At 35.2% G+C, this 19,432-nt stretch overlaps 1 protein-coding gene across 1 annotated transcript in view; it reads right to left on the bottom strand.

The window, feature by feature from the left end:
* Positions 1-19,432, bottom strand: part of CFTR (CF transmembrane conductance regulator) — a 98,494-nt gene that overhangs the window by 16,138 nt on the left and 62,924 nt on the right. Inside the window, exons 17-23 of the mRNA XM_063309508.1 lie at positions 18,268-18,539; positions 15,606-15,685; positions 14,202-14,352; positions 13,293-13,514; positions 12,407-12,513; positions 6,537-6,779; positions 5,395-5,550 (exon numbers count right to left, since the gene is read on the bottom strand). Of these exons, the coding sequence (XP_063165578.1) occupies positions 5,395-5,550; positions 6,537-6,779; positions 12,407-12,513; positions 13,293-13,514; positions 14,202-14,352; positions 15,606-15,685; positions 18,268-18,539 (1,231 nt within the window). The remainder of the gene's footprint in view (positions 1-5,394; positions 5,551-6,536; positions 6,780-12,406; positions 12,514-13,292; positions 13,515-14,201; positions 14,353-15,605; positions 15,686-18,267; positions 18,540-19,432) is intronic.

The following is a 19,432-nucleotide window of genomic DNA, read 5'->3' as shown; positions in this document are numbered from 1 at the left end:
ACCAGTTTTCACAAAAGAAAGCAAGAGCTTCATAACACCTACAGTATCTCTGACCAATAGCTATCTAGCATGCATGATGTGATGTATTTTGATGTCCTAAAATAGCTGACTTTCCTAATAGCATTGCTCAGTTTGCAAAAGGTGGCCTTGTAAAATATTCCTTTGCTATTCTGAATTCAGAACATAATTCTTCCATTTAGTTTCTTAATCTGGTAAAATCTATTACTAACTTCTGTTTTGAACATTTTATATTTCCATATTTTTACACTTAAGTTATATGTTAGATTTTGTTGCATTTGTTACACTTTACTCTTGCTACAATAGTTTTAAGAAGAAAACCCTCTTCGAATTTCCTTTATTTTACTCAAGGCTATTTGGAAAGGGCCAAGTCTACCTCCATATTTTCTTCCTTCTTGTTCCTCTTCCCTTGAATTTACCTCCCTGCTTTTTCATTGCTATTCCAATGTAACTCAGCATTACTGGGACTTTCTCCAGCCACAGCAGAGATTAAGTCTCTCAGATGTAGCTCGACTAAGATTGACCATTATCTCAACACAAGCATACATTGTTTAAAATTCTTCCTGTCTATGCTCTTCAAGAATTTTGTTAAGTGCCTATATCTCCTACATTCTGTGAATATAATATCTAGCCCTGTCCCTAATTGCTGTTAATATTTCAACCACTTAACCACTAAAATCTCAGCACGATGTGCCCCCTATCATTATTGCTATGATTTCCTCTCCTTTGTTTACATTGCCTATTTGATTTAAAGTTTGTTTGTTTATTAATAAATTTCTAGGCTGCCCAACTCCAAATGTCACTGGGTGGCTTAACATATGCAAGAGCTATGAAATAAACAATAACATCCGATAGATAGCATCAACCTGAGGGAACAACAACCAAACTCTTCTCACCAAAATAGCCCGAAAGGCCCACAGAACCGTACTGACTCAGAACCTGGGAGAAGAGTCATGTTTCCAATGGCCTTTTAAAGGCCAGTAAGGTAGAAATACGTAAAAACCTGTATTGGTATGCTGTAGGGAGGAGAGGTAGCAAGTTAAAGAGAAATGCCTATGCTATGCTTCTCCCAATTCCAGAATGTAAAATAAAGTATTATTACTTTTTGCTTTATCTGCAAATTTCCTTAACACTTAACAAATTTCCTTAACACAGCAAATAAACCCTAATCCTAACCCAAGGCTTTGTAACTTTTGAGTTACATAAAGTTTATCAAAATTAAAATGCCATATTTTTACATCCCTGTACCTGTACCATAATTGCATTTCAATCTGTAGGAAAAAAAAATAAGTGTAGTATATTTAATCAGCTGCAAAACTAAATAATGTCACCATGTAACTCATATCAAGCTAATTATCCACTAATATTGGAATCACAATATTTTGAACTGTTTGTCCATGATGGCAAATCTTTAGCGCTGCAGGTGAGAAATTCAGATCAGTCATTCATGCTGGCATAAAATTCCATTAGAAACCATGATGCATCAAAATGACATCAGACATGTTATGACACAATCATATCATTTGTGCAGTGATGACGTAATGTGTGTGACATCATTCCCCTGTCCCCTGGACTCCTAGGCTTGCTGATTTGATATAAACTAGAGCTCAGCAGATGAAAACCCAAAGTTTCTCCACCTATTTTTCTCAATTGCTGACAGATTAACTTGGATCCAGCTATAGTGATGGATCTAACTATCACCTCTATCTCTATCCATCCATCCATCCATCCATCCATCCTCTATCACTGGAATTCCTAAAACTGTAAGCAGTTACCAAAGCCTGTGGCCAGTCTAGCGCTTTGGCTGTGCTTTGTGAATTTTTGTAGGAGAGAAAGGAAAAATATAGAAATGGAGAGAGTAATATTAATATTACTAACTGTGCTAATTGAAAGCAGTTAGCTATATTAACAGTATTTAATTAAATAAATCTAAATTAAAATAAATAATTCTTTTTTCTTTGTCCACTCACTTTTTTGTTTTTGGCCATGCCCTTTAATATTAGAATGAGTTAATCAGGACCACTTTAAATCCTTTGGATTTCATAGAAACTCTTTATTTCACTATGTCTGTATTTACAATGAGAAAATTATAATGAAATATAGCTTGTATGTGAAAATACACTTTTTCACTCCTAAAGTCAAATACCTGTTTTATCCCTTCAAGACATGAAGAAAGCATTACTTTAATTATTCACACAAGGAAGTGAAAAGGCTAAATCAAACTATTAATAAAAGATTAGAAATATATCTTCCTTTTTCAATACACTGAATAAACAATAAGAAAACAACAGTTAACATGGAACAGGGTATGTTATTAAATGAATACATCTTAAAAGACATCAATTCTGCCTGTCATTTAGTAACTTTAATTACTTAATGATATGCAGAATTGGGAAAGATTCAGTAGTTAAGGAAACTAAAGGTCAGGCAGAATTGGGAAATAATCACTAAACTAAAACTGCATACCTGTTCAAACTGAATGGTAATGTCTAACTAGATTGGCAACACGTGCAACAGAATAGACTGCAGTGTAGTTGTGGTGTAGGAAAACTAAAATAACTAGACACAAATAATTCTGTTTTGGGTAGGAGAATGGAAGCTATGATCTCCATTGTTATTGGATTGCACCTCCTATTATTCTTGACCATTGGAGATACTTGCTGGAGCCAGTGGAAGTTGGGCCATGTGTCTGCTATTACAGAGAAAAGCCTACTATGTACAGCCCATTTCTTCAATGAATCCTGAGAGATTTCTTAAAAGCAGTTCAATAATTAATCTCATCAGATCTAGGAATGGACCAGCTGATGAAAAATCAACCCCTTCCTAATCCAAAATCAAATAGAGGATCAGAAAATAAGCTACCAGGAATAATAAAGAGAGAGAGAGAGAAAACTAATGAAAGACTGACTTGCAGGAAGGGAATTTTTATATATTCTCTAAAGATTAGAATAAACAAAGTTTAACTCCTGAAGTTAAAGAAGGTTCTCTCTGTTGTGTTGTTCTGAAGTGAACGTGACAATTCACACACCAGTTCAGTCTATGTTCAGTTGCCATTATCGGAATGAGCCAGTATTAGGAGCACCTGGCTACCATGAACAAATTTAAGTCAGCAGTACCAGATCAATTACATCCAAGAATATTGAACGGGCTTGTGGATGTCTTTTGGAGGCTCTTTCGTGATCATGGAGAAATTATCAACAACAAGTGAAGTACCAGGGGATTGGAGAAGGACAAATATTGTTCTTATATATTTTTTTTAAAAGATGGTGGGAAGGATCCTGGTAATTACAGATCAGTCAGCTTGGCATTGATGCTAGACAAAATTTTTGAACAGATTTTTAAGCAGGAATGAGTTTATCAAGAATAAATCATGCCAAACCAACCCAATTTCCTTTTTTGATAAAGCAATCGATTTAGTTGACCACAGGAACGTGGTGAACATAATGTACTCTGACTTCAGCAAAGTCTTCCATGAGATTCTAGTAAAAAAGATGATAAAATGTGGATTGGACTATGCTATTATAAGATGGATACCAAGCTGGTTCAGCCATCCCAACTCTACAAGAAGTCAGTTGCTCTCTGTCAAGCTGGAGGGAAATGTTCAGTGACATACTATAAGATTCCATAATAGGCCCTTTATTGTTCAACATATTTATAAATTGTTTGGATGAGGGATTAGAAAATATTATCAAACTGGCAGATGACACAAAGTTGTGGGGATGGCAAACTTGTTGGAGGCCAGTATCAAGATTCAGGAGGATCCCTATGAGCTGGACCAATGAGGAAAAACCACAAGATCAGTTCCAACAGAGAGAAATGCAAAACTGTATTTTTCTTTTAACATTAATCTTGCTCCCTGAAATATAGAATCCTGAAGATTCTAGGGCCTTATTGTTCATTGCTTCATAGTTCCGCCTGGTTTCCTTACCATTACATAATTTAACTACATTTAAAGCAATACTACATATGCCTGCTCAAAAATATTCTATGAAGTTTGATTGTATCTTCCACCCCCCTTTTTAAGTGACTCCTGTATCTGAGCATTTCCTCTCACTTCCAGGTTTAATTATTATACTAATGCTGCCACCTATATTAATCACCATCTTAGGTGGTCTCGAAAAGCTAAGCAGGGTTGAACTAGGTGATTACTTTGAAGGGGATCACCAGGAAATCCCACAGCTTTACAGCTGGAAAATTGAAAAAAAACACCCTAGAAGAATGGAGTGGCAAAGCACACTATACTGTTGCCAAGAAACTATGCAGAATGTCCTTTAAACCCTCAGAGGTTGAACTCAACTAGGAAGACCTTTTTTTTTTTTACTCCTATTACACTGAAGAAGGTACAAACATTTTCCAGTTTCTAGGAAATCTTTACTCAAGGATAGTCAAACTACACTTTGTGGTTCAGCTGCCCTTAATTTTATTTTAGAAATACTGTAATTTCCAAATGTAACTGTAACTTATACACAATTGCACACTTACCAGTTTGAAAGTTCAAGTTCATAGTCAGTTTTCCTACTGCATTTTGTGAGGGGAGGGAGTACCTCTGAATGGACCTTTACTCTATTAAAGTCCATAATCCTAGTATGTTTAGGATTAACATGTAAATCATATCACTTACACACACACACACACACACACACTTAATGGGAAGCTTTAGTAGTTTAGAATTATTAATATACACAATATACTTCACCGTGTAGAGTTAAATTATATCCTATTAATTTATATCGTGTCAAACTGGAGGGGGAGGATTACTGAGGATTAAAAAATCCTTCAGAGCCACTGCCCAGAGATGGAGAGAGTGATGTTGGAAGTAGTTTATGAAATTATTAATGGAATCTTATATAATGCATCTTTGCATTATATATTTTTACTAAAGTTTTATTCCGAATTTTCATCTGGTTCAAAGGAAACATGCAAACTACACCTCCATGAAAGAGTGACATTCTTGTGTGCTTCCTTCTCCAGTCACATACTTCAGTTTGTTCACTAATTTTCTAGTCTGTCATGATTTCTGAATTGGGCAAATAATAATTTGCATACATATTTGCCTTACAAATAGATTTAATTTGAACTGCATTTCATGTTCTTCTTTGTCAACAAAATATGTACAATTATTGTCCACTCTGAAGCCATAGTGAACTGTGATTTCCTCAAACTCAGGCATGTATGAGGGAACAATGAGGGAAACGGCCCTGCAAATTCACAACTGTATCCAAGCAACTTATGTTCTCTCCCTGGTATGTTTCACTTCTATCTTAAAGCTTAAAACTTTAAGCTTGAAATGTATCTGAAGGTTTTATATGAATGAAATACATTGCTAGGTATGGTTATTTACAGCAAATCTAATTTCACAAACCCATACAGATTTACCTGGAGTATTACTCCAAAGGCTTTCCTCCACTGCTGTACAGGGACTGTGTTCCAGGAAACACCATCTATCTTGATATCTCCTTCTGTATTTAAGAGTCTTAAAAAAGCAAAGAGCAAAGTACTTTTCCCTGAGCCAGTTCTTCCTAAAAGGCCCACCTGCAATATTGATAAACATGAATTACTGAAGGTACCGGTATTCATAAACTGAAGATGATATACTCTTCAGAAATTAACAAAAGGGAAGCTCAAGAGAGAATGCTTTTGTGTTAAAATATATTTGAAAACCACTAATATAACAACAGAAGCAGGCAGAAGCTCTGCAATTCACATAATTCTTCCCTCAACTTATCAATAGTACAGTAGAATTAGTCTTTTGATTCTTTCTCTATCACCTTAAAGGAGATTAACTTTAATTTGCACAAACCATACTCAGACCAAAACCAGAAACTATGGGCATCCATGAGGAAGGGAACAGGGGTTTAAAAAATTCAAGATGGTGGCTGCAACTGTGCAATCAAAACTCTTCCCCCTTTTTTATGAGTGTCACAACTGTAGCCACAATCTTGATTTTTAGACACACATACACACCATACACACATGGATGCCTTTGCCACAAAATCAGTTGTAGAAACACCAATAATATATTAGTGATATTCAATGCCATCTTTATTTTGCTATTATTTAAATATTAAATGGCAATTATTTTAGTTTTTAAGCCTTTCTCATGAGGATGTTGTTTGTATAGCCTAGTAACTTATTCTCAATATATTGCTCTGAGCATATCTAATTTTAATCTTCCAGCATTTTCTCTCAAGGTAACATACAACAGTATTTTTTTCTACATTAACTTCCTCAAAGGAAAAAATCAAAACATCAGCCTAAATTTCTCCAATGTAGCATCCCCAGATATTTTGGATTATGATTGTCATTAGCTCAAACCAATAGGTCTATATACCCAGATATCAGCTAGGCTTATGGGAACGTCAAACTTTATGACTTTCTACAAACTGCATCTATCTATTATTAAAACATCTATAAACTGCCTTATGCCCTTCTGACCAGGAATTATTTAATTATTGTCATTTTTTGTTGGATCTTCTGTTGCATAGTTTTTGGCTTGGAAGCAGTTTAAATATTCTCACCCTTTGTCCCGAACTTATTGAAAAGGAAATATTTTCTAATACTGCCAATCCTCCATCTACATATTTAGCAGTAAGATCCTTCACTGTCATTTGCCCACCAGATGGCCAGATATTTTCTTTCTTTACATGCTTATTCTCAATTATGACAGCATGAGACAGTTCCTTATTTTTTGATGCCGGTAAAGTTTTGGATTCTTCTGTTGGTAAATCAATGAATTTAAATACTCTACTCACAGACCGCATCTGAAAATCAGAGCAAATTCATGTTAAAAGCTATGCTTTCCTTAACATATCTGTTGGTCAAACAAATACAAACTGATATCACAGAGAAAGAAAGTATGGTTGAGAACATCTGATGTTAATACATTTATCTCTATACTTTGTTATTCAAACTGTGAGTGCAGACTATTTGGAGATTATCTTCATCTTCTGGCTTGGAGATGCTGACTAAGAAGAATGAAAGTCACTGTCCAGCTGCAGCCAACCAATAGCTTGGCACTTTGCACACTGGCAAATTTAGTGCTAAAGAGGGAAACTGGTAAAACTTCTCAATTTCTCCCCCATCTTTTAGCCTGGGATACAAAGAAAGACCTTCAGAGTTGTCAAAGTTAACAATTCCATACAGGACCTGAAATTTAGGATTGGCAAAAGGAGTTCCCTACAATGAAATTTCCCCCAACCGCTACTCTCCACTTAGCTTTTCAATGTTTTCAGTTATACTGCAGCTCTAAAGGAGATCTCTAGCACCTTAGCTCTCAAGTATCAGCTCTCCAACATTGCTGAAAGGCCAGAACACAGATATCTGGTGCTCCTTTCAAATTAGCAAAAAATCTTTGAGGAAGTGCTCGTATGTCATTGTGAAAATAATTAACTGAGGACCAAATAAACTATATTTTCTGTCATATAATACAAAATGCATGCATAATATAAGAAAATTTAAGGTGTAAATGTTCTTTTAAATTTGATTAAAATAATTCCAGGGATTGCTACAATACTTAGAGGTGTTGCATTGCCAGAATTGATGAAAATAGTATACACTGATGTATGCTTGTACTTCCTCACAGGTAAACAAGGAGTACAGAACCTACAGCATTACATGGAAAGAATCATTACTGAAAGAGAGACCTGAATTTTTCTGTGGATAAAATTACTAGAAATACGTGGCATTTCAAAGCAGGAGGTAGTTCCAAAGATGTTTCAAAGGCACAAACCATGTTGCACCTGTCTGAAACAACTGTTTTTTAAATTATTTTTTAATTAATCGTTTTTTGGAAAATGTTAGTAAAGGAGAATACAGAACCTATAAAAAGATAAAAAGATAAAATACAGGGAGTGAAGTATAGTTAGATATGCAACAAATCTAGAGTATCATAAGGACTACTATATTACAGTATATCATTAGAGACTAATGATATATTATGAAATATATTGTATTTGTTTTCTAAACAAAATCTGAACGTCCCTTTGGAGCTTTAAGCTGAAAATTTGGTCAACAAAGTACAAGTCGCTAGCAAAAACTATAATACATTAATATTGAAAGTAATACAACAAGTTAAAGCATAAACACTATACATCAAAAAACCCAAATTTTGGATGTGGCACAAATCTGTATATAAAATTTTAATCAAGGAATGATTTCCAATTAGAATTAAATTCAACATCAAATTTGCTTTTTATGAAGTTATTTTGGATACAGGACATATTCCCACAATTTAGTCATTCTTCCAAAGGTGGGATCAAATAACTTTTCCAATAAAAACCATAGAGAATCTTTGTCACCATTAGTGACATGACAAGACAATGCCAATTCAGTATATTTGAAAGGAATGTATAGTGAAAATGTAATAAAAATATCTCAGATTACAATGAAATTACAGCTTTCAAAATTTCTCATGCTCTACAGCAGAGTTCCTCAACGTCGGCAACTTCAAGATGTGTGGACTTCAATTCCCAGAATTCCCCAGCATGGCTGGCTGGGGAATTTTGGGAATTGAAGTCCACACATCTTAAAGTTGCCAACGTTGAGGAACCTTGCTCTACAGTGAACAATTTTTCAGAATTGTTGAGATTTGGAACATTGTCACCACATATGGAAAAATGTTTATCATCTTTTATTCATTGATAAAATATGCAGATGTCATATTTGTACTGTATTTAATTCAGAAGCTAAACTGATGACACTTTCTTAAACACAGTTATTATGCTGACCTTTTAAATTCTAAGACAACAATGTGAGCAGTTCTCCGTGGGAAAGCAAATTTTATGAGAAAGAATCTCTTAATGGTGGGAAAATAGAGGAAGATTTCGTGGTTAGCTAGTTATTTTTCTGCTAGTCTGTTTCTCATGCAATGGAACCTGAAAATAGTGGGTTGGATATGGATTTAGATCCAAGATTTAGAACAGGCCTACTCAAATCACTGGAGCTTGATTGTAACCTTAAAGTCCTACATGGCTTGTCGTAAGGTGTCATGAGTAAGGATGGCGAGCAGGGGGCTCCCTTCCAGACTGTTAAGCGCATGAGTAGCACTGAGGAATTGGTGAGCCATTCCAAGAGGCACAGAGTGGGACCGCCTTAACCTGCGAGGTTTATATGGCTGGGTTTTTCCCACGCTTGTTCAGTTTGTTAGGATTACTGTTATGTATTAGCAATAAAACATTAGAGACCGGTTCCCTGTCTCAGAGTGTTTCCTGGGAGTCAGGACACAAGGCACCTCCAAGACCACCTCTTTCAGTCTGAATCAACTCATCCGACACAGTCAACTTGGGAAAACCTGTTGGTAACATCCAGCTTGAGAGATCAAATGGCCCAAGGGTAGGAGAAGATATGTTTCAGCTATGACCCTCTTGTGGGAATAATTTACTATCAGAGATTAGGTTTGCTCTGATACTCTCCACCTTCTGCAAACAAATAAAAACGGAGCTGTTCTGAAAGACTTTTTGAATTACTTCTGATAGCATTGTACAATTGTTTATGTGCTCCAGTTCTAAGATAATTTAATATTGTCATGATTATTTTTATTATTGTATTATGGATTTTTTTCTCTGTAAATTGCTGAGAGTTGCATGAATGCGGCAGTTTAAAAATCTAATAAATAATTAAAAATAAATTGTGGCTTAGTTTCTTTCTCTGTGCAAGCAATTTGCATGATAACACTAAGGCGAACAAGAACAGCAATATCCAGAAAATAAAATATGGGCACAAAGCTATCCCTAAATGTTTATGGAGAAAAGACAGTTGAATTAGCTTGACAAAAGTTGACTAAGTTCAAAATATAAATGTGTTTTTGGAATGAGAAAATTTTATATAAGAAATAATATATTGTTATAGAGTATAAGTCAGCTGTAAAGCACAATTATTAAATACAATGTACAAAATATCTTTTTTTTAATTACATGTAAACATTTATCCAACTCCAGGCCTTTTATTATTATTTTTTTGTGCCAATAGTACTACGAGGTACAGTATTATATTTCAGGATCATCCAGATATTTGTACAACTCAGGAATTCAAAATATGTTTTTGAATTCCTGAGTTGTTTATACATTCATTCATCTAAGAAGCATTTTAATGAGCAATATGGATACACTAATGATCAGACCTGGACATTATCATAATCCTGAAAAAAAATCAATTTCTTTAGCAATTAACTCCAGAGTCCTGTAGAGCTTCCTGTATTACTGGAAACAGTGAGGCTGCATTGAGGCATCTGAATATATCTACCCACTCAAGTTCTCCAGGAGACTGAAACAAGGCATCCAACTGAAAAGGTACTCAAAGAAGCAAAACATATTAAGGAATTAAAAATTAGTCAAAATGATCACTCAGAATTCCTTGCACCTCGGTAATTCCTATCACTAAGGTTTCTGTAAGTAGAACTTTCTCTGCCCACACAGGTGATTCATTCACTAAACAATGGAAGGGTAGAAGTTATATTTGTGAGTAAGAGACAAAGAAGAAATTGGCAGTTCTGAGAGACTGGAAGGAGACACAGGTGAGTTCTATGAAAGACCTGATATCTCTAAGATCTGGTATGGGTTAAACTGGAGCTTCCAACTCACACATTCAACCTGTAGGTATGCGTAAATGAAACCACATACCGTAAGAACATTGCTGCTATCCAGTAATCACACTCTAAAGAAAATTGGATAAATATTTGCAGTTTCCCTCTGAATTCTCATATCCCAGAGAAGCGAGGTAGAAATTCAAACCAATATGCCTTTTTCTTTTAGAAGCTACGCAAATATATAGGGGAATGGATTGCACATTCAGGACTATTAACTGTACTGGATGTAATGTAATAGCAGAGTAGTGACAATAGATAATAGTTGCACAATACTAACTGTCTGCAGTGTTGGTAATGATGGCTGCAATGGACATCTGCAGAAATATTTATTAATTTCTTCCACTGAGAAAGCCATTTCTCTGTGCACCAATGCAGTAGTCAGTTTATTGGCAGGCAAGAGCTACTTCAGGTCTATGATTCCTTTGTTGCAGACCCTGCATTGGCTTCCAGGTTCATTTAAAGTGCTGGTTTTAACTTATTGAGTCCTACATGGCTTGGCTCCCTGGGACCTTCAGCAGTGCCTCTTCCAAGTGGAATTGACTAATCCAATATGCTCTTGAATTTTTAAATAGTCCCTCAGTTTTGTGAGGTGAAGGGTCTGGGGGTCTGCAACCAGTAGCTTTTAATATGATGTCCTCTATTCTATGGAACATCTCCCTCTAAAGTGAAGTTAGCATCTACTCTAATGGTTTTCCAAAGGTGGTAAAGCCAGAATTGTTCAGGAGGGCTTTCAGGGAAGACAGGAAGAAGATTTTCTTGTGTGGTGGAAGGTCTAGCAGTCCTGGGGAATCCAGAGGAGGAAGGACTGCTATGAAAAAGATTTCTTAGTTCAGGGCAGGGAACAAGCATGAGAAAGAGGCTCAGAGTAACTCTGACTAGAGAATTGCTTTGGCAGCATCAGCCCTTTAAGGTAGGCCAGGTAAGGAAGAGACTCCAGAAGGAATAGTGGAACTGTATTTTATAGTTGCGGAGTATAATAATAGAATCTTGAAAGCCTGATAGAATTTCTCTCTTGCCTTCTTATCCCCAAGAGAATCAAGACATTCTGAGCCTCTTCCCTTTCAGGGCTAAGTTGGTGTTTATGTAACTGTTCTTACATTTCTTCTTCAAGGCCATTTCTGTACTCAGTGATAGGCAGGCCTTCAAGATTCAGATTCATTGCTCTACTAAGGATGAAGATCATTCCAAAAATTCAACTGAATTTTCTTTCCTGTCTTTGCTGGCCTTGTAAGGCTTGAAATCTTGGTTTGGTAGATAGGTTATTGTTATATTCTGAGTTTTAATTAACTGTTGTGTTTTATTACTTATTTATTTACTCAATTTGTATGGCTGCCCATCTCACCTAAGTCACTCTGAGCAGCTCACAACAGTTAAAAACAACAATGATTTTAAATTTGGTGTATTATTAACTGCTAAGGAGTCTATTATGTGCTTACGGCAGTATACTAAATATATCAATACATCTTGAAACTTTCCAATTTGAAACAGTTCCTGACATGCAAACTAATCATTTCCAGCACTGCTCTAAACTGCAGCTGTGCAGATTTGCACATTGATGCTTGTAAAAAGAAACTTCTGAGGTACAAGAGACTGAAGATGTGCTAGAAACAGTATATGCAATGTTGGGGAAGCAAATTTGAAGGAAAAAAAATGGTTTACAAATCATATATCAATACATTCTTACCTACAATCATAAAATTAATATCAAATGCATATTCTACAATGTAAGATATTTTATAAGCTTGCTAAATTAACAAAAGAATAAAATAAAATGTTTATTTTCAAAGAAATGTTTGAGGTTCTTACCAGACTATCCACATCGATACTTGTGTTTACAGCCCACTGCAATGTTCCCATAATGTTCATGGCTAATGTAAGAATAATACCAACTTTTCCTTCCCCATTACCTGTAGGTGAAAGACTTGTATAAAATCCTAGCATATAATATAGTATGCATATGTATGCTGTGATAGCTTGTAATTATATACACATATAAAATACATATGCATACATACCCACATTCATATATAGGTACTATAAATCTTCACAGAGGTAAAGAGAAGTGATATCTCAGTTAACTGTTGTCAGCTCACTAGGGCAACACTTAAATTCAGGGCAATCGCTCTTTTGCACCGGCAAATTACAAGTAAGAACTTCAGACACATGTAATCAGAAAAAATCAAGTACCTCCTTTGTCAAAGCTCCTGCCTTTTGGAACAGCCTCCCCCACCCCCAGATATGGCAAATTCTGATGCTCCTGGCCCTCTGGAAGTCCATGAAGACCTAGCTCTTCCCCCAGGTACCATGCTGGGATGTCAGATGAGCCCATTAAGAGTTGTGGCTTGCATCATGGGTTTGTTATATGGTGCCTCAGTTATTGTATTATGATTATTTTAATTTTGTTTTGGTGTTTTCTTGATAAATATTTCATTATATTGTTATTTTGCATTGTTGTTAGCCACCCAGGTTTATGTATGTAATATAGGCAGCCATAACTCTTCTATGTAAACATGTAAAATAAAATAAAAAATACATTCATCTCTGTCGTTCTTGATTAAAGCACACTGATTAAACCACTATCAATGTACAATGTCCATTAATTATTCAGATCTATATATGTTTATATAGGTAACATGTCTTGCTCTCTCTCTTTTTCTCTTTTTAATACAAAAGCAAAGCTATATACCTGTAGTAGCAACAGAAACAAAAGTCACAATGATGAAGAAGATGACAAAAATAATTTCTATCCTCATCTGGAACCATCGTAATGTAGATAGATACAGGAACCAGTTTGCTGTGTGCAAATTTAGAGTTTTATGGAATAATGTTTCAAAATACGGTTGCCGTCCAAAAGCTCTCAATGTCCAGAGTCCCTTTAAGCTTGTAACAAGATGTGTGAAAATTGGACTTCTAGCTATAAGGAGTGTAAATATGAAAATAAAAATAATACATCTTTATTATTTTTAAAAAATGAATTGCATGAATATTGAAACATAACTAGTACTTGTATTTCCGTTACATATATTCTTGTTTTCTTTTCTAGTTGCATCAGATCCCAGAACATTAAAAATGGTGTGTAATCATCAGGTGAATATCTATTGTTTTGATACTACTTGATAATACAGTTTTTGATGAATTATTTTAACTTGTTAGGATTTCATTGTATTATGTATTTGAGACTATTCCATTGTAAGTTGCTTCCGAGATTGTTGACGAAAGTTGAGCATTCTTAATCATATTTATTAACAGCATCTGGACAAGCACTGAATATTTCTATAGAACATTATTCATAGAGAATAGGATCTTAAAATAGGAATTGGATGAAAAGCAACAGAGAAAATCTGTTTTCATTTTATTTGTTAAGGCTCCAGGCTAGAAACCAGGAGACTGTGAGTTCTAGTCCTGCCTTAGGCATGAAAGCCGGCTGGGTGACTCTGGGCCAGTCACTCTCTCTCAGCCCACGATGTGAAGCTCAGGCAACAAGCCTGTTGGTCAATTCCTGTGGCAACCAATGGATCAACATTCTGTTAATCTGGAAAAAGTGGAAAAAGTTTCCTGCAACTATGGGGAAAACACTAGGAAGAAAAAAAAAAGATCATACCTTCAGATTCCAGTTGCTTCAGCTGCTGAGATGTGTGCAGGAAGTATGCCCTTAACATAATGAAGGCTCCTATCACAGGCACAGATGCCAGGAAGATGTAAGGTTGTATAACAGAGACTACTACTATAGCACCAATCACAATGAGCATTAACTGCAAGTTGAAAGAAAAATACTACTGATATAGGAAACTTCACACAATTTTACATGTTATAAGGAAGTAATTTCCCTAAGGTTGCTATCGTATGAGTATCCTTCTTCCATATGGTGCCATTCAGAGGGTTTGAATCACAGTTCTAGTTTCCTCAGTCAAATCAGTAATTGTAGTCCAAAATATCTGAAGAGCAACAACAGATATTTAGCAATTTGAGATTGTTTTCAATGTCCATTCCCTTGAAATCTAAATTGGTCACTGTAACTGAGAGTTACAACATTCTGAAATATGTTATCTTGGCATAACTCCTAATGATATATTTCTACCCTGCAAAATTACACAATTTGCAATCTTGTTGACACAAGATTTTGATAGCCTAGTCATCATATTTTATTATGTTCAAGGTCACCTACAGAATTCCTGGAATTATTGAACTGAAAAAGATTGCTTTCACATATACCAAATCGAAAGAACCATGAATTTATTTCAAATTAGAGATTTATTTTTGTAAAAAGGCAAACGATTTACATGATTTGAGGAGAACCAGAGATGAGCTGCTGCTAAACAGTGAGACACTGGTTTGCAAAATGGTATCTCCTGGCTAGTTTACTGTATGAGGTGAGATGACATGCATTGTTGCTAAATTATGGCTTCTGACCAACATAGAATTGGTTATAACCAAAGCTAAGCTAGTAGCTGGAAGATGCAATTTAAAAATAATAATAATTGAATTTTATTGAAATATTAATTCTTAATATTAGATTATTTTATTCAGCCAAATATGCCCCTAGATAAAAACCCCGTTCAATAGTAGCATCTCAGCAAGTCACAATGATGGAAAAATGGCATGCATGGTGAAATCATGACCCAGACTCTGCTCTTACATACTTTTGTTTCAATGTGTCACATAAATATATAAATCATGCTATTTGTATTATGGTACATGTTTCCCCTCACCCCAGTAGAGGTGCCATCCTACTGCATCACTCCAAATTTTACCCAATTCAGTATCCTTGGACAACCAGATCTTCTAAAAGCCCCGGAATGAAGACAGTAGTTGTCTTTAATTTTTGTCTAAGAAGCTACTGTTCAGTGATTTACTGAAAGGTATTTTTAGGGACAAAAAACTGAGGATAATCCTACTGTAACAGAAGAACCATAATTTCTGTTGTTTCTTGTGTTACCAGAAATTCTGTTTTGATTTCTAGAAAACAACTTCCAATTTTTGCAATATTTATTTTTATTTTACAAACCTGAATGAAGTCAAATATTGTAAGTGGCAATAAGTCATCCAGTATTGCTATATCCTTTGAAAACCTGTTAAGAATTCCACCTATATGTTGAATGATAAAAAAGGAGTAAGTTATTTTACCAACTGAATATTTCATTAGTATTGGTTAAACTGAACAAATGGCCTTTTTAAGTAATTGACATGCTGAAGGTCTACCGTAACATTCCTGAGCTTATCTGCAGTATATTTAAGCATGTAGCACTGATTGGCTTACATTCAGATTAGCTGTAGGAAGAATAGACTGATGTATACACTAATTCAGGGTGGTGAGAGGACATGTGCCTAGTATATACATTTAGGCTTTTCACACATGGGGTAACAATTCATACACTTTTTAGTTATGTTATATATTTTTAAACTTTATTTTGTTACTTATGCTGCTCAGAGTCCTTCAAGCTTGAGGCAGGTTATAAACAGTATAAAATAAATATTTAGACATCATGGATGAGTTTTAGCAAGCATCAGATTCACCAGTTGTCTCCTCCTCACCTAGCATGGCTACAATAGAGTTCAGAAAAATTTTCTTCCATTTTTATTGAACCTCACTTGTTGTGAATAGTGTGCTGTGCAGTGAAGTTCTATTTACTTTATTTTTTTTTTTTTTTTTTTACTAAACTTGCAAAAATTGGGAATCATCAGTAGGAAAATTTCATATATAGTAGAATTTATATTTATTAGACAATTAAGTATTTAAGCCTTACATGAGCAAATTAAACTGAAAGACTAAGATTGCTGGATATTTCTATTCTCCCCTTCAGGGATGATCCCTACAGACAAAGGTTTTGTGAGAACACTGCCAAAATATATTTTGTTCCCCCTCACATTTACATTATTCTTAGCTATGTTCTTAGAATGTTAACATAAATAATCTCAAATCAAAATATTTTAGATCTGTAGCCCGTTAGTCAGACTAATGGGTAAAACAAAAACTAGACTTTTCACATGTCTTGGATTATCCGGGTGGTGCAATGCGTCCAAAAATCAGGGACAGACATCTGGTTGGATAAATTTGCGACTGTAGATATATCATATTTGCAAATTCAAAATGAGGTGGCAAGTGGGATTTGTCCTCATTTGCTTTTTTCTATCCTTTAAATGTGCTGCTGCCTGGCACACTTTTTTTTTTCATGTAGTGCCCTAGAAGGAATATCCAGATGACTTTTGTGATGCCCCAGTCAAAAAGCACAGCAGCTTTTGAGTAATAACTGTTCCATCAGTCAAAAGCAGAGAAGAGTCTTTTTAAAAAGTGACAACCTTTAAGCCTACTTCATAATTAACTTCATAAATATCCTACCCTTTCCATCCTCTCTAATGTCTGGCCATCCAGTCAGCCTACGATTTGAAGACTTTGGTTCTGCCAAAATACTGGAGAACATTTTTTATTGGCCTGAACTAATGTCCTTTCATTTGCTCTGCTACAGGGAAACATGAAGTTTATTACAGCCAGAGAACAGCATGGTTCAATACACTTTAAGAGATAAGAAAACAACAGAATGAAGAGGGGCAGACAATATAAAACCAGCCAAGGAATAGTCAGGACTGCTCCAGCAGGTACTAAAAATTATAAGGATATATAATAGGCAAACAAAGCCTATATAAAAATAAGATGAATAAAGTACAGGTAAAAATAATTCCATTATAAAATTATCCTATGTAGAATATACTAGAGGAAGTATTGGTACATAAAACAAGTATAAAAAGGAACACAGGGGGAAAATATATATATAAAGCAATTAACCATTATGGAAAAAAATACCACTACAATCTGAGGAGAAAAACAATTATTGCCAATATTTTGTGGGAACCAGCTTCTTCCTGATCTTGCATGTCACCCCACAGAATGTTGCCACATTATACATTGTGGCAAAGCTCTTATCAGACAATAGGAAAGGTGTATAAAAATGCCGGGGTGACCTGAGAAGTCTACTAGCAATGGTAGTAATAGGTGTTACATAGGAATAGACCCTTTCATGAATGTACTTGTCCCTATGGATCAGGAGCAGTTGAAACCATTTGACAGGTCTTATACTGCTACTTCCATGGGGATTTTCACATGGGAATAATTTCACCTCTACCTACTGTAATTTCCTTGCTATGCTTCTTTCCTTTTAGATTACAAGCAGCTTGATATCACCCGCAAAATAAATCAAATTTTGGATCCCGGCTTGTAGAATCCATTGGGGCCCCCTAAAGGAACCCATGTCTTTGCTATAAATGCAATATTTTATTTTATTTTAAATTTGTCACACTTACGCAAACAAGTGTAAAAGCTGGTAATGGATTGTAATTAACAGTTGAACTTTTCTATTCTTGAATATCCAGAGTACTTCCTCTCTGTCTTTATCAAAGACTGTTGCTGAATATCTACCTCAATACCTTTGGATTTTTAAAATTGATTGTTGTAACTTGTTCTGAGAGCTTTTACAAATTCTGAATGAATGAATGAATGAATGAATGTGAATGAATGAATGAATGAATGATGGAAGGAAGGAAGGAAGGAAGGAAGGAAGGAAGGAAGGAAGGAAGGAAGGAAGGAAGGAAGGAATCACAAATGTCTCTTTTGCCAAAACTCCATAGTACCTAGGCATATAAGAACTATTGCAAATTGAGTTGGTTCTAGTTACCTGCTTTCAGTTTGTTGAAGGAAGACATAGGTGCCTGAAGTACTGCATGAAGCATCTTGCGGTGAAGAGTTTTAGAAATTGTTATAAGCGTATGTACCAGGGGTATGCCTCTAAATATGCCCATGGCTAGCAAGGTATCTGCCACCCCCACATAAATGTAGAAAATATAAAAGCTGCTTGTATTAGTTACAATAACTGCAGTGTTCTCCGATCCATCAGAGGAACTGTTTTTTATTGACACTGTTGTATTTGGATGAGATGAAACAGCTGAACTATAAAACACACACAAAAGCATGTGATTATAAGTTTACAGTCACTTTTAAGTTTACAGTCACAGACTAAGTTTCATTTTTTTAAAAAACATGATATCTTATACTAGCATTGAAATCACAGTTTAATAGTTTCTGAGAATGCAGTTTTGATTAAAATGATTGTTTTAAAGGAACATGCTTTGAATTTCTTATGATTAGGTATTTGAAATGAGGCATATTATTTCAACTGTATAAGGAAGGCATCAAAAATTGTTGTTTTTGTTATTCCTCATTTATTATTATATTACTGCACTTTATAAAAAATATCCCTGCCCAAAGAAGACAACGGGGGAAAGCATATGAGCATATCCTATACACATTTACATAGGAGTAAGTCCCATTGAATTCAAATAACATATTGCTTAGTAGACATCTGCAGGGCATATTTGAGCATAAACACAAATGGACTGAAAATAATTTTTAAAAGTGCAGAATTGGGCTGTAGCACATAACAGTGAATTCTGCTTGTAGGGCCAAGCAAGGGCTGGACTGAAAGTGTTACCAATTAATATATGTGTTTTAAATGTAAGCAGCAGCAAAAGGAAAATTTGAAATGCAGGAATAAATTAGAGGGAACCCAACTGGTGTTAGTGGAGAGTCTTGAAATACAAATAGCAGTTACCTCATTTTCAGGCAGGGAGAGAAAGAGAGAAATTGTTTTCTTCCAATACCCTTGTTCTGTTCAACTTTCTCAAAAGCATTATTGATATGACAGAAAAAGCTGCCCATTAATTGCACTCATTATTATGGCTAAATTTAAAAACTCCTTCGAGCGGAGCTTAACTCCTGATGACTCCATGGGACATCTGTGTGGTTCTCTTGACAACAATACGGAAATGGTTTCCCATTATCTT

Source organism: Candoia aspera, chromosome 7 (genome assembly GCF_035149785.1).
Source record: "Candoia aspera isolate rCanAsp1 chromosome 7, rCanAsp1.hap2, whole genome shotgun sequence".
In the NCBI taxonomy this organism is placed as follows: domain Eukaryota; kingdom Metazoa; phylum Chordata; class Lepidosauria; order Squamata; family Boidae; genus Candoia; species Candoia aspera.
This window is presented reverse-complemented; position numbering and strand designations above follow the sequence as displayed.